Source organism: Carcharodon carcharias, chromosome 21, assembly GCF_017639515.1.
Source record: "Carcharodon carcharias isolate sCarCar2 chromosome 21, sCarCar2.pri, whole genome shotgun sequence".
Taxonomy (NCBI): Eukaryota; Metazoa; Chordata; class Chondrichthyes; order Lamniformes; family Lamnidae; genus Carcharodon; species Carcharodon carcharias.
In genome coordinates, this window is record NC_054487.1 from 79,321,534 (window position 1) to 79,337,331 (window position 15,798).

General features: G+C 44.0%; 2 protein-coding genes and 1 non-coding gene across 3 annotated transcripts in view; 1 reads left to right on the forward strand and 2 right to left on the reverse strand.

The window, feature by feature from the left end:
- Nucleotides 1–4,007: 4,007 nt before the first annotated feature.
- LOC121293032 (dual specificity protein phosphatase 6-like) lies at nt 4,008–9,783 on the reverse strand. Its single transcript, XM_041215624.1, has 3 exons — nt 8,787–9,783; nt 7,349–7,792; nt 4,008–5,480 (listed from the first exon to the last, which is right to left on the reverse strand). The coding sequence occupies exons 1-3, from the start codon at nt 9,184–9,186 to the stop codon at nt 5,170–5,172; spliced, it is 1,155 nt and encodes a 384-aa protein (XP_041071558.1). The 5' UTR covers nt 9,187–9,783; the 3' UTR covers nt 4,008–5,169.
- Nucleotides 9,784–10,113: 330 nt separating this feature from the next.
- Nucleotides 10,114–15,798, reverse strand: part of poc1b (POC1 centriolar protein B) — a 139,078-nt gene continuing 133,393 nt past the window's right edge. Inside the window, exon 12 of the mRNA XM_041215620.1 lies at nt 10,114–10,166. Coding sequence (XP_041071554.1) covers nt 10,152–10,166 — 15 coding nt within the window. The 3' untranslated portion in view covers nt 10,114–10,151. The remainder of the gene's footprint in view (nt 10,167–15,798) is intronic.
- On the forward strand, nt 13,989–14,231 carry LOC121293471. Its single transcript, XR_005946546.1, has one exon. It is a non-coding gene; the product is annotated as a small nucleolar RNA SNORA53 (small nucleolar RNA).

A 15,798-nucleotide genomic window follows, 5' to 3' on the forward strand; every position in this document is an offset into this window, starting at 1 on the left:
TCAAGTCCCACTCCACAACTTTATGGCCAAGGAAGGTGTGTTCGTGATGTGGCCAATCCTTCCAACGCAGGCCAATGGCAGGCACTACGAGTGGGAGAGACTCCTGGTCAGCCATGTGATGGAAAGAAAATTGGAGCCTCGAACCATTACCATTCATAGCTCCAGACTAGAATATGCTGCCACAGTAACTTGGACTCCTTTGGGGGGTGGTGCTGGTTGGCCCAGTTGGCTGGATCAGATAACTGCCAATGGAGTTTGATCCCTGTTCTGGTTGGGACAGATTTGGGACCTGCCTCTGTGGTGCAGGTCATGGCACTATGGGTTGGACCTGCCTTTGGCAGAGAATCGACAAAGTAAAAAAGTTTGTGAAAAGTGCTAAGAACAACTTCTTCCTTTCTTCATTGTCCCTATATGATGTAAAGAAGCACTTTCAAGCCATGAGGACTTTTAAAATATTTGTTCAAAGGATGTGAGTGTCTCTTTGTCCATCTCGAATTGCCCTTGAGTAGCCTTCTTGAAGCACTGCGGTCTGTATTGTGTAGGTACATGTGCAGTGCTGTTCTTCAGGATGTTCCAAGGTTTTGTCAATCTAATTAACAAGACACCAATGCAAAGATAAATTATGCTATTTCATAAAACAAAGTAAACTGATTATATCACTTAACCATAAGGAAAATGTACATGTTTTACCAAAAATTTTAAGAAGCTGCATTCATATAGACTTTCACATTGTCAGGATGTCCCATGGCTCTTCAAGTCCAATACATTGTATTATAGCCGTGTAGGCGAACATTATCAGTCCCTTTACATTTTGCAAGGTCCCACAAATAGCAATAGTGATAAAGGGGCAGTTCATTTGTTTTGGTTGCATTGCTTGAGGGATGAATCTTAGTGAGGACAGTGGGATAATTTCCTCCCTTCCTAGAAAAAATTGTAGTGGGATGGCCTTTAGCCCATCTGGACAGATGAGGCCTCAGTTGAATGTCTCATTTGAAAAAAGGCACATCTGACAGTGCAGCACTCCCTCAGTGCCACACTTAGGCCTAAACTGTTACACAATTACTGTGAAGGATTTTTTTTTTCTGGGAAGGCTGCAGATTGTAAGATACTCTTATAATATTCTTAAATTCCCATCATTTATTCCTGGCATACATCCCTTCTCAAAAAAAGTATTTGCAACAAATTCTTCCTGTGACAAGATCTTAACTTTCAAACACCACCATTTCGATTAAAGGAAATAAAATGTATCCACTGGCTGCAGATCTGTAAGACCCAAGTCCTGTCTTTGTTTACACACAAATTACTGTATGTGCTGTGTGGGGTGTGGCTGTCTATTGCACTTGCTGCTTCCATCTGTGGGAAAGCATTTGCGCACATAAAGCTTTAATCATCATGGGGAGGGGCTTTGGGTCAGGGGGAAGCAAGGACTAACTTTACACTGCTGAATTCTTAACAAAGCAGAGATCTTAGGACTTACAATGTCCCTGAGGTTCCTTTGCAAATGAGAAAACACTAAGAAAGCATATGGATATTCTGGCCTTTTGAGATTGTCTCCTTTTAGTGGTCTTGTTTGTGAGTGAGTTCAACTTATGAGAACGAATGCAATATAGCCCTAAAAGGTGGCAAATACAGTGTGAAGCTTTTCCCTAAGTGCATAAAATAGCTTTCTCATTGCAGAACAAGCCAGGTACAATGCTAATTCTCATGCCCTTGTTACATCACATCTTATGAATGAGACCGCTAGAATGTGTAAGCTTACGATAGGCATGCACTTTGTGGCACCCTGAGCAGCCACAATTAATCGCATGCCATAACACACATTAACACTGCCATTTAAATTTACCTACTGACCTGTGCCGATACATAACCTGGTTTTAGTGACCAAATTAATTGGTGCTTTGACCTTCTCCGTGGCTGAGGGAGCTTTGCCACACATACGCACACATCACAAAGTATAGCCGAAGGAAACCATTGAGTCCGTCTAGTTCATCCTCCCATAAAATCTCGGGTATCAATCACAGCATCTAATGACCTCAGGAACGATTCCAGACTTACTGCCTCTGTTCCAGGTATTGATTAATTTCTTCCCGACATCGAACCTGAGTTTGCTTTTTAACGGTTTGTAACTATGCTTGTCTTGCAATTATGGCTTAACAACAACAGCTTGTATTTATATGGCACCTTTAAAGTGGTGAAAAACAAACTCAAGGCGCTTCACAAGAGCATAATCAGACATTTGACACTGAGCTACATAGAGGTATTAGGAGAGGTGACTAAAAGTATGGTCAGAGAGGTACATTTTAAAGGCTTTTTGGTACTTAAATAGTGTTAAGACTTAACCTCCGCTGTTCCACTTAACATCTTGTACACCTCTAAGGTCTTTCTAATTTGCTTTTGCCAAGGCTTGAAGAGTCAGCGTTTTTCTAATCTCTCCTCATAAATCAGCTTACACCAGCCATCAGCTTTGTGCCCTTCTCCACATTCATTCCAGGACTTGCATCTTTTGCTTGTGCCTTGAGGGCCAGAGCTGAATGTAGTGTTCAAAGATGTGCCCCAACTGGCACACTATGCAGCTTAAGCAAGACGGAGTTGCGCTATTCTTGTATCATCTGGCAATAAAGCTCAAGTGTTGTGTTGATTGCACTGCCTGACAGGACATGTTAAACATTTGCATCTAATTATCATGTCCTGATATCTGTCAGCCTCTTCCCCAAACTAATTCTGATACCACTCGAGTGTATTCCCTGTTTTTCTTCCAATATCTAACACCATGAACTTATTTGTATTACTTGCCCAGTTAATCCCCAAACCCACCTGCAGTTCTTTGATTGCTTTTTGTGCAACCTTTGAAAGGTTAAACCCTTGGCGGGGTGGGGGGGGGGGGGTGCGGTGCCAGAACAAGAAAGCCTGGAGGCTGGTATCTTTGCACAAATCTTTGAAGATAGCAGGACAGGTTAGCAAAGCATATGGGGTCCTGGACTTTATAAAGAACGGCATAGAGTACAAGATCCAGCAGTTATACCAGCCTTTTATAAAATACATTTGGCCCTAGCTGGAGTATTGTGTCCAATTCTGGGCAGCACACATGAAGGCTTTGGAGAAGGTACAAAATAAATTGACTAGATGAGCGATTACAGTTCGGTGTAGGGACTGAAGAAGTCAGGCTGTTTTCCTTGGAGCAGGGAAGGCTAAGAGGAGATTTGATAGAAGTGTTGAAAATCATTAAGATTTTAGATAAATTGGCTGAAATGTCACTGACCAGAGGGTGATTGGCAAAAGAACCAGAGCTGACATGAGAGCTTTACTTGACACGATGCTTAGGATTTAGATTGCACTGCCCGATTGGGTGCAGGATATGGATTCAATAGCAGCATTTAAAAGGAAATGAATAAATACCTGAACGAGAAAAGAAGTGCAGGGATACAGGAGAAGAGCCAGGGTGTGGGCCAAACTCAATTGCTCTTTTAAAGAGCTGGTGCAGACTTGATGGGCCAAATGGTCTCCGTGTACTATTCTAATTATCCTGTCTACAAATCTGACCAACATGCGTTGTGTTTCTGCCTTGGATCATTTCTATTGCTTAAAAACAGTGGGGGCCCCAGCATAAAAGCACTGAACCCCAAACTCTGCACTCACTGCACCCTCCCCAGCTTGACATGACTCCCATAACCAGAGGTTCCTCTTTCATTTCAATTCCCCATTTAAAAATAAGATCCACTTCCCTTAAACTTGCGTGTAACTGGCTTTTGCACTTGAAGTCTAGATGCAGCACATCATAAGAACTCTACAATAGGCACTTTAGGCTGTCACTTCCTCAAAACCTTGTGGTTAGTCAGGCAGGATGTCCCTTTTGAAACAAGTGTGAGTTGCCATTTACTGTGTATTTTCATTTAAAGCAATTCTCAAGTTTGCAAATTTCGTAATTTTGTAATGACGAAACTCCATCAAGAGTCCAACACCTCACTGACGCCAGAACAAAGATAATCAAATACGGCTGAAAGCTTGTGTAAGGTTCTATATAGACAAAATAGTTATTTATTAATAACTTAGTATTATACAATCAATCATTCTCAGAATAAATTCCCCATCTCACAATAAGCCATCTGCAACAACGAACTGGGGACAATTTCTCACTGGCTACTGAGTTACAGCAAGTGCAGTGTATACATACAGTATTGGCTTCCAGTTTTAAATACAGACTTATAGAAAAAAAACTATTGCATTCATGATTCTTCCCTGAAGAGTCTGCACAGAGGTAATGCACTGTATGAAATACGCATTGTCCATATAAAAATTAACAAGAAAATTCGCCAGTCCCATTTTCAAATAACAGTCTACTCATTCATTAGCAAGAAAACACAAGTACTGTATACACATTACCAACGCTCTCAGTTGAGAATAGAGGAAAATAAAAGAGCATAAATCATAAGCCAGCTTCAAATTGCACTCATACGTAGATAAAGCAACATATCAAAGCAGGTCAAACAAAACACAAACTTTTTGGCATATACTGTCCGAATAATCAATTAAAACATAATATTAATTTACATAATTGTACATTTCCAGTCCTTTAATTCTGCGAGGAAGGAGATGTACTGGATTCAATCCCAAGTACCTTATAGGAATCTACTTTCCTTACAACAATCCACCCAGTAATACATAATCTCGGTTGATGTACAATTGTGACACTGGATCTGCACATAGACAATATATACAGAAATCATGCTGTATGGTACTCCGAGTTCTGGAGTACAGAAATATATAATTGTGGCCAATTCCAGAACTCTCAAAACCATTTTATTTTCTCCAAACCAGCTTGAATAGACAAAGTCTTCATTGAAGACAAATATTCTGCTACCATTAGAACTCAAAAAGAGGGGATTAATCAAGAGAGTGTGGATACCTCACCCAACTTCTCTCTTTGTCCCTCTTTAGACTGTGAAGCTTTCAGCCACTGCACTTTTCCAACTAACTTTGTGAACCATCAGTGGTCTCAAAGTCAAAGGTCAGGGTCTCCCCCTCTTCACAACAGCTGCTTGAACAAAAGAGTCAAGTTGCCTTCAGCGAGATCAGCTGTTCTTTTTCATACCCATTCTGACCCCATTATATGTCAGTGATTTGACCTTTAAAATTCTTCCGAGCCTGTCTCTCTGGCACTAGGTTGAGCAGTCAAGTGGACTGGAGCGGGTCGAGCTGGAACACGTTTTGGTTGGTGGGGGTGGTGGTGAAGTACAGGGGTTGTGAAGACAACCGGTTGTCACAAGGGCTGCTGAGGCCCAGGGTCCGCTCAAAGTCCAGCAGCTGCCCCATGAAGTTGAAGTTAGGGGAGATGTTGGACTTCTTCATCTTCACAATGTCATAGGCGTCGTTCATGGAGAGGTTCAGCTTCTGCATCAGATAGGCCACGGTCACTGTGACTGAGCGACTGATCCCCGCCAAACAGTGCACCAACACCCCACAACTCTGGTTACGGGCTTCATCTGAAAAATATTTCAGCAAAAAATTTAACCCAGGTCAACAAGAGCTGCAGCAACAAAAGTTTAACAAGATCAAAAAAAAATGAAAGACTAATTCAACTAACAGAAAAAAATGTTTGCGTCACATTTTGATGTTCTTTTTAAAAACCTCTAACATTCAGCATCATGTGTCCACCTCCCACCCTGATTTAAACCTCACCCTCCTTTATTCATTCAGTCTCAGCTGTATGGTCAAGTGTATGTAGGGTGTTTGTGGGGGGGAAAAAAAACTGATTTGCAGAGTACTGTGTAGGCTGGACCTTTAAATGCTTTAGAAATGCAGGGACGCCTGTAAAAGTTGCCCTGCAACTTTTAGTGAAACTGAGAAGGTTGCTCTGGTTGTATGTGGGTCAGTGCTGATAGAAAAGCACATTCATCTCTGGTGTATTGATGCCTGCCGTACGAGTGTTTCAATAGAATTTTTTTCAAGATATACTGAATGTCTCCAATGTAGAGACTTTCAGGCTGTACAGTCTATTAAATTATTCTCCCAACTGTTGTGCTTCCCTCCACAATGGAGGCATTCAGGCGTTCCAAAAAAAAGAGGAAAGTCACAGGGGACAAGGCCCATTAACAGGAACAGGATGTCAACATTGCCTGAAAATGCTTTCCTTTGTAAGAGGAAATGCATTACAATGCCTTTAGATTAGCTTCTCTGTGGCTCCCAGCCGAAATTCCTTCCGCCCCGGCTCAAATCTGCCCCAGGCTGCAGACCGTGTCTCAGGGATTGTAATTGCATTAGCTCTGGTTAAACCCAGTATGCTGTCTTGCACATAAAAACTGCTGGGCTTCTTTTAAAACCTGTTTAATTCCTCAGACTGTGGAACCCTTTTGACTGGTGTTCAATTTAACAGAAAAGCTCATGACCTAAAATATTTAAACTGCGGGACAATCACTTAAAAAAAAATAAACACAAACTCGCAGAATGCAAAGAGCTGAATGGGATTTTTTTTTAAAAGCTCTCACCACCAATATTGAAACGGATATGCTGTGCCCTTCACAAAATCCGGTGCAAGATTTACTGATTTCCCTCTGCTTTAAGGATTTATAAAAAAAACATTTTGTTCATGGGATTTGGACGAGGCCAGCGCTCGCTCCCTGGTGCTACAACTGAGTGGCTTGTGGAGCCATTTCAGAGGGCAGTTAAGAACCTTGCTGGGAGTCTGGGCTCTGGAGTCACATGTAGGCCAGACTCGGTCAGGACGGCAGATTTCCTTCCCTAAAGGGCATTAGTGAACCAGATGGGTTTTTAATGGTAGCTTCACGGTCACCATTACTGAGACTAGCTTTCAATTCCAGAATCATTACTCAATTGAATTCAACTTCCACCAGCTGCTGTGGTGGGATTTAAACACAGGGCCACACAGCCAACCCAGTGATATTACCCCTACTATTATTACCACTACACCCTATGACCACAGGCTTGAAATGTAACTGAATGGTGGCTTTTTATATTTAAAAAAAAGTTCCAAAGAAAGAGATAACTCTCCTTTTAATTGACCTTGATAATAAACCATGATAAAAGCTCGGCGATATTATATTTCTATCACTAATCTGTCCATAATGCACTTCAGTAAGACAGGGTATCTCTCTGGGCAGAAGACTGCATCGAGTGGGTATTAACTCAATTTGCAATTTCTATTCTGTTTTATTTGTTTCCGCACCACAACGTTTTTTAAAACAACCTCCCCTCCAAATGGCTCTGCCTTTGAAATTTTCCGGTTCACTTGGAGATGATTGAAAAACAAGTGGGGGGAACCCTTACATGTACCTCGAATGAATTAAACAAAATAAAATTACTGGGGAGTTTTGAAGATAACAAGACGTCCTACCTATGAAGGCGATGGCTTCAGGGAAGAACTGGGAAAGGTTCTGACTCCAATGATCTGAAATGGGGATCTGCTTGTATTTGAACTCGCCGGCGTTCTCAAACAGGTTGGGCAGGTTGGGGGTCACGTTCAGGATGTACTTGATGCCGTGCTCCTCCAACACGTCCAGGTTGGTGGAGTCCTTGGCGCAGCCCAGGTACAAGTGGGGCAGAATCTCGACGGGGAAGGAAGGTTGGTGGTTGTTGGACAGCGGGCTGCTGTCGCACTCGGTCGCGCTGTTGGGGGCGTCTCTGTCCGGCTCCGACTCGATGTCCGAGGACGAGTCCGAGCTGATGCGGAGCCCCCCGAGCCCCAGCACCGGCAGGGTGGGAGAGGAGCTGCCGCAAGAGCTGTCCAGGTTGGTCTCGCAGTGCGTCGGGTATTCCGCCTGGAACTTGCTGAATCCGCCTGCGAGCGCACACACACACAAAAAAAACACAGGAAAATGCAGCAAAACGCCACGTTAGAGCCACCTCGGTATGAAACATTACAAATCATAGCACGGGAGGTGGCCGTTCGGCCCATCGTTGCACATGCTTGCTCTTCGAAAACTATCCAATTATTAACACTGCAGTAAAAAAAAATGATTACAAGTCATAGCACGGGAGGTGGCCATTCGGCCCATCGTGCACATGCTTGCTCTTCGAAAACTATCCAATTACTAACACTGCAGTAAAAAAAAATACAAATCATTGCACAGGAGGTGGCCATTCGGCCCATCGTGCACATGCTTGCTCTTCGAAAACTATCCAATTACTAACACTGCAGTAAAAAAAAAATACAAATCATTGCACGGGAGGTGGCCATTCGGCCCATCGTGCACATGCTTGCTCTTCGAAAACTATCCAATTACTAACACTGCAGTAAAAAAATGATTACAAATCATAGCACGGGAGGTGGCCATTCGGCCCATCGTGCACATGCTTGCTCTTCGAAAATGATCCAACTGCTACGCTTTCCCACAGCCCTGCAATCGTTTCTGCATACGTGTTTGTGTGCCCTGAAAGTTATTATTAAATGTGCTTCCACCCCGCTTTTAAAGCAGATTACGACCTCTTTCCTTGCTTATGTCGCCGCGTCTGGTTCTTAGGCAAGTCTTTTGTTTTCAAGAATTTGGTGCAAACCCTTTTAAATAAAAGCGTTTTAACCCCTCAATTTCAATACATTTTGGGGAGGACTTGCATAGGATTTCTAGTGACCAGCTGGACAGGCCAGGCCGCCTGTGCTGCGAATTCTACAAACGTACAATGTCCAAATCGCAACATCTTCCCAAATCGCAGGCGTTACCTGGACAGGTATTAATTTCCTTTCTGCTCTTTTGGGGGGGGGGGGGGTTTAAAAAAAATAACGAAAAAAAATGACACGTTTAAGGTTATTCAAAAGCGCCTATATTTTTTTTTACCTTCCAAGCAGAACACTTTGCATCCTTCGTCCTTTAACTTTCTCAGTAGCAAGCCCAGCACCGAGGTGGCGTTGAGGTTCTCGTTCCACTCCACCGTGCTCTCGTCGTACAGCAGGATGATGTCGGTCTTGCAGCGCCGGGCGAACCTCTCCTTGTCCTCGTTGTTGGAGATGAGCGACTTGACGGGGAAGTTGCCCTTCTTCAGGCGCCTCAGCATCAAGCCGGGGATGGCGACGTTGATGGCCGCCTCGATGTGCGACGAGTCGTACAGTTCGTGGGCTCGGCAGTCCACCAGCAGCAGCCGGTCGTTGCCCCTCTCCAGCTGGTCGTGCAGCCAACCCGTCGCCTTGCAGATCGCCATTTCCGAGTCAAACGGGGCGCAGGGAAATTTCTCTAACATGGGGGCAAAGCTTACTGACCGAGCATCAGGTCAAAAAACAAGCCACGAACCGAGAAAATTGCTTTATCAATGGGAACACTTCACCCCCCCCCCCCTCCAACTCTCCCTCCCTTTCTTGCAAAGGGAATGCCTTGCAAATTGCAAAGGGAATGACAAATGGTCTGCTTTGCAAATTGCAGAAATTGCTCTTAATTGGGCTGGAGCCCAAAATAAAATGTATTTCTCCCCCCCCCCACCCCCAAAGAAAAGAGAAGGCTGGAATGAAGTCTGGTGTGCGATTGGCCCCCGCCGGATTGCTGAATGATACAGGGACGGCTCTTACTTTTTCTCAATGACCCTGGGTGGCGCCGCTCGAATTGCAGCAAGCGCCCAGCTTTTCTTCAATAGAAACACAACAACTCGGAGCACCCTCCCTCGCCGCTTCTCCATAGATGGATACATTCAGCAGCCGCCGTCCAATCGGCGCCCGCTTCCCCCGCGTGACGTCACCGCGTTGCCGTGGCGACGACCCGGGGCTGAGTGTGTGTATGCAAATGAGCTTTGAAAATGCCATTCACAAAGAGAGAGACAGCGAGAGAGAGAGAGAGGTGCCTTCTTCCCCTTTCTGCTTGCAATCGGAAGCAGGAATTTCCGCTCTCTCTCTCTGGTCTCAAAGCACACATAACACCGGGGGGGTGGGGGTGTGGGGGGAGTAAAGCCAAAAAACAAGGCATCCTCAGTCTGCCTCCCCGCCAACGAAACAGACACAGACAGACACAAAACGAGTCAAAATAAATCACTACAGGATTCTAAAAAAACACAAATAACATTAAGCAAAATCCCCCGGTGTAAATTGTACAATCGCAGGCTCTTTGTTTTTAATCAGCCCGAGTAATTAACCGCCGATAAAAGCATTACCCCTTAGGCATGGCTTCTTACTTTTATTGTGTCAGGAAACATCGATGTGCCATTTCCCCCGCAATAGATCACCGTTTGGCGTCCTTTTTTTAAAAAAAGAAATTGAATGGGAATATTTAAAAATCCGCCGAAGGATCAGGCTGCACCACCACATATTTCACAGCCTGACCGCCCCCCCCCCCACCCCCCTCCCTCTCACCCACTACCCCTTCCATAAAGGTTCACTACTTCTACCCAAACCTAAAGGCAAGATTTTAAAAGAAAAATGTTCCCACCCGACATTTGAAACACGGTCCAAATGATGATCCGACCATATCTCATTGTTTAGTAGTTTGATTAAATACTGGAGGGAGCCGATGAACGAAATGAGGTGCAAATTACTTAGTTCCATGAATGCATCATGTTCTTGGGTGCATTGCAACATGGTTTTCTTGCAGCCAACACTACTGTTAAAAAATATATATATTTCAATCATTCAGGAATTGCCACACATCTTCTGTATTTCTGATCTGCTGATTATCTTAGTGCGGGGGTGTGCGGCGGGAGAGGGAGGCTACAGGAGATAGCACGGATCTGTCGGTAGGCTTTCAAAAAAAAATTAAATAACTCTGCCTTGGAGCATTAGCACTTTATTAAATTAATTAGGTGTGAGATGAAATATACAAAATTTTCTGATTCTCTCAGTACAATTTAAAAAGAGGAGTAATAATCCCCAAAGAAATGGGTTTTTAAAAAAATCTGAGCCGCGGCTTAGGGTTGTGAGTCTATGTTTAAGAAATGATGGAATATGCGTATCTTCCACCTGAGGGTGTTTATTGCATCCAAGCAAGGCCATATTTTACAGGTAAAGGGCACTTAATTGTGATTTACCAACATATAATCCCCACATCTCCTGAAAGCTCAAGGTTTGCTTAGACGCTACCCAAGTTTGCACAGTGTGGTGAATTCCCAGCTGTATGCATAGATAGATGTGAGCTATCTTGGCGCTCAGTGCAGAAGGACTCTCGCAGGAAATAACCCCAGGAACTGTCCCAGCAAACTCGGGGAGCGAAACCCTTTTATTTAACACAACAAACATTTCTGCTGGGAACAATAAGGCCTGTTATTTATATATATATCTATGTGCCGAGGGATCCTCTGCAGAGTGTAGGAGGCGAGTTAACCAGGAGAGTCTCGAAGTCTTTAGAATTCAGCTTTAATACTGGCATCTTAAGACAAACAGGAAACAAGAAACACTCAGCTTTGTCAATGGATTGAGATAAACAGGAATTACAGATAGCTCTTGATCTCCATATTCAGATAGCAGGCGGGGGGTGGGGTAAGTGTTCACACCAGGATGGAGTTACAGTTTATTTATCCTGGACAATATATATCTATTTCTTTCGCTTTCTGTAACCATAACTTTGTTTCGGGTCTCCTCATCTAAGTGACGCTTTTGATTTTTTTCAGGGTTTCTTGCGTGTGTGATTCTCCGAATAATTTTTAAATCATTTTTTTAATGTTTAGATCGGTAGCGCTGGGATTTGTAGATTTAACATTTTTAAACCCCGATAACCTGCATTAAGTGTGGAGAACATGCTTAATCGGTTGAAACAGGTCAGATCCATGGCAGCTCACCCCCTGGACAGTGAACCTCTTCACAACATATTCGCACAAATAGCAGGAGAAATAACTCGAACCATTCAGTTTTCTATAGGCGAGACGCGGTGTGTCATTCTGTTAAACTCCCCGTTCTCCTAAATTGTTAACAGTATCAACTTTTCATCTCCATCCGTTGATCCCTGTGTGTGTGTGTGTGTGTTACGATCCAGTTTTGACACCTTATTGTAGTTATAATCTCAATGTCCCGATCACATTCTGCTGGATATTCGGTTAAAAGCGTCGCGAATGCACATTTCTGTTCTCATCAAAGTCCATTTAAGAGCTAAACAAGCCCATCTTCTTTATATATCAGACTGTGATCAGGGCGAAGTGGACTTTTCTCCTGGAGAACGGGTGCGGGTTTTGATGAACCCGCAAACTGAACAGGATTTTCCAGGCACGGGGGGTTCGGTTCCGTTTTTTGCTCCTTAAAGGAAGGGATTCTTTCGCCAGTCAGACATGTCCCAGGGCAGATTGTAATCAGACTTGTTCAAAATATTTAAACGAAACTTTCCAGGAAACAATCTTTGTCGCGCGTTAAAATGTAGGAATTTACACCTCTGCTCCTTTGTTCCATGATCTGGAACGCCGCGTTATTAACCTTTTAACAAAAACGGGAATTTCTCGTTTTTCCAATTTAGCCTTAACCTTAAAATAACCAACTGAGAAGGAGCTGCAGATAGCGAAACCTGTCAGGGTGGCATAACTCTGGGTATATTGCCCCAGCACTAACTCTACCAGTTAGTAAACTCCCAGATAACATTTGTCATTCCCCATTAGATTTTTGGACTTTGGTTACGACCCGTTATGTCCTTATCCAGAATATGTTCTGCCTGTTTGCAATAAAAATAATTCTTAGCGTCTCTTTAGAAATTAATTCACAGCCAGTTTACCATTCTGTCTCTTCTCCTTCACTCTTCCCTCACTCCCTCCTATCCCCTCCTCCTCCCTTCCTCTCCCCTCACCTCATGCTCTTCCCATTCCTTCCCCTCAAATCCCACCCTCCCTTCTCCTGTCCTCTCTAACCCCATTCATTCTCCTCTATTTTCTCTCCCACTCCCTCCTTCCTCTTCCTTCCCCTCTCTCCCTTCCTTCCTCTTTCCCTCCCTTCTCCTCACCCTCCCTCACTTCTCTTCCCCTCCCTTCCCTTCCTCTCTTTGCATCTCCTCTCCTCCCTTCCCTTCTCCCTCCCCCTACTCATCTCTCTCCCCCTTCCCTTCACTTCCTCCCCCTCCCTCCTCCCCATCTCTCCCTCCTTACCTTCCCCTCTCTCCTTCCTTCCCCTCACCCTCCCTACCCTTCCCCTCCTTTCTCTCCCTCTTCCCTCCCTTCCTCTCTCCCACCTACTCTCCTCTGTCCCTCACTTTTGCCCTTCCTCCCTTCTCCTCTCCTCCCTCCAAATCCTCCCTCCCATGTTCCTCTCTCCTCCTCCAATCCCTTTCTCCTTCATCTCTCCTTCCTCCCTTCTCCTCCCTCCCTCATCTTCCCTTTCCTCTCTTCCACTTTCCTCCCTCCCTCTCTCCTTCCCTCCCCATCTCCTTCCTTCCTCCCCCTCTTCTTCAGCTTATCCTCCTTTATCTCTCCTCCCGACTCCAAAGCCCCTGCAGTGACATTGGTTGCAAATCACAATACTTTGCCTGCTCAAGCCATTAATCAGCAGTGACCCTTGACAGTGTGCATCAACAAGCTATTGCACCACAGCAAGTTACTTGAGATGCTGCTCCCACTGAGATCAGCAAACATTATGTGGAAGCTGAACCTAACATCTTAATGGCTTGGTTATCAGACGTGGTTCAGTGGGTTCACTGAGTCAGGAGGTCCTGGGTTGAAGTCCCATTCTGGTGACTTGACCACAAAAATCTAGGCTGACACTTCAATATCATATTGAAGAAGAGCTGCACTGTCAGAGGTGCTGTCTTTTGTTAAACTGAGGCCTTGCTTGCCCTATCAGGTGGATGTAAAAGATCCCCTGGCATATTTTGACAGAAGAGTTCTCCCTGGAGTCCTGGCCAATGTTTGTCCCTCAACCAACATCACTGAAAACAGATGATCTGTTCATCATCACATTGCTGCTCGTGTTGCTTACTGTCTGCCAATTGGCTGTTGTGTTTCCAATATCACAACAATGACTGCATTTCACAAGTGATTCATTGGTTGTAACGTGCTTTGTGACATCCTGAGGCATTGAAAATGCAAGTTCTTTATTTTCATTGATCTAACTACTAATTGAATATAATCAAAAAATATTCCAAGCAAATATGAACTGGACTCTTTTAAAAAATTTGTTCTTGGGATGTGGGCATTGTTGGCAAGGCCAACATTTATTGCCCATCCCTAATTTCCCTTGAGTGTATGGCAGTTCATCAACTTGAGTGGTTGTACAGTGAAAGGTGCATGAGTTATTGGCGTCTTAAATTAATATACCTGCATGGTGGTCCCTCTGATGTGAATGACCTGTCACTCCAGGCTGTTTTCAGCCATCAGGACTTTGCTGCGGCATGGATAAGTTTATCAAAATCCATCTAGTTTAAATGTTGCAATGAAATATTAGCCTTCTTGTTAACCAATGCAGCCTGCCCTAATGCTTTTTCTTTGTAGCAGTTTGATAGAACTGATTGGCTTGCTACACCATCTCAGAGGGCAGTTAAAAAGTTAACCACTTTGCTGTGGGTCTGGAGACACATACAGGCCGGATGAGGTAAAGATGGCAGATTTCCTTCTCTGAGGACGTTAGTGAACCAGATGGGTTTTCCACCACAATCCAGTTGTTGTTTCAAAATCATCATTACTGAGATTATCTTTTTATTCCGGATTTATTAATTAAATTAATTTAAATTCCCCCAGCTGCCATGATGGAATTTGGACTCATATCCCCAGTGCATTAGTCTGGGCCTCTGAATTATGAGTCCAGTAGGTTCCCAATGGGAAAAATCAGTAAAATCATGCAAATAAGAGTACTGGTTCAAACTAGTCTTGTATACCTTAAAATGGAATGCCAGCTCGGATCAGTACTCTTATTTCCCAGCTTTTACTGTGTTTTTCCCTCCATTGGGTATCATTGCGCAAGTGTTGTGTTCGATTGTTTGGTGTTTGTTGACTGCTTACTTTGTTGTGTGCTATGGGTCAGGCCTGTTGGGTGTGGTTACAGAGAAACCGAAAGCAAACAGTAAGCTTGTGGCTGCAGACATTTTAAAAGCTTTGCAATAAGTCTCCTGTTTACACATGGAACCTGGTGAGAGTCATCGCTGCATATCTCTGAGACACAAACCACAATATTACTTCCCCGCCCCCATCACCACCTTTGATAGCTCTGTAAGGGTTCCTTTTGAGTAAATGAGCCACGCAGACTAGGGAGGACCTCATTGATTTGCTGGTTTATGCTGAGCTAGCCGATCTCGATTTGGGTGATATTTGGCCACATTTGGCCTAGGGTCCATACCCCCCAGCTGGAAGTCTGAGTAGGTGTAGATATTACGTGGGACCAGATCAGGCTTGGTTGTAATGCCTCCTGTGGATGTATGTCCGGATAACTTACTGTCAGGGCTCATACCCATTGTGTCAATTTGGATGAGGTACTAGCTATTGAGTGGCTGTTATATATTGTATTATTTGTAAATATTTGTAAAGAGCTAGGAACTAGTTGTTATAGGTAAGTGTTCTGAGGGGCCACATTTCACAGCTGCACTGGAGACTGAGGTGACACATAACAGAGCCAATTCAAACTGGTCCTTCTAGTGTACAAGTCCGCTATGATGACTGTCATTTTAAGATCAGTTCAAACAGTGTGTGGCTAGCATGGGGAATAAAGTATGGGGAGGGGTTTCCAAGGGAAAGAAGGGCTGCATGAAGGGCTGGCTGGATATGAGCAACCACGGAAGCTCTCGTGTAAATAAAGTTTGTTTTGATTTACCAAGAAGCCTCCCAGAACGTGTTTCTACAGCACGGCAAGATAAAGAGTTTTGATCTTTCCAAGCTTGAAGTATGAATATTACCAACATCTGGGAACTAAAAGATAACAAGAACACACAGCAGTGGTCATAAGTTAATAATGGTCAACACTGTTAGGGGAGAGTA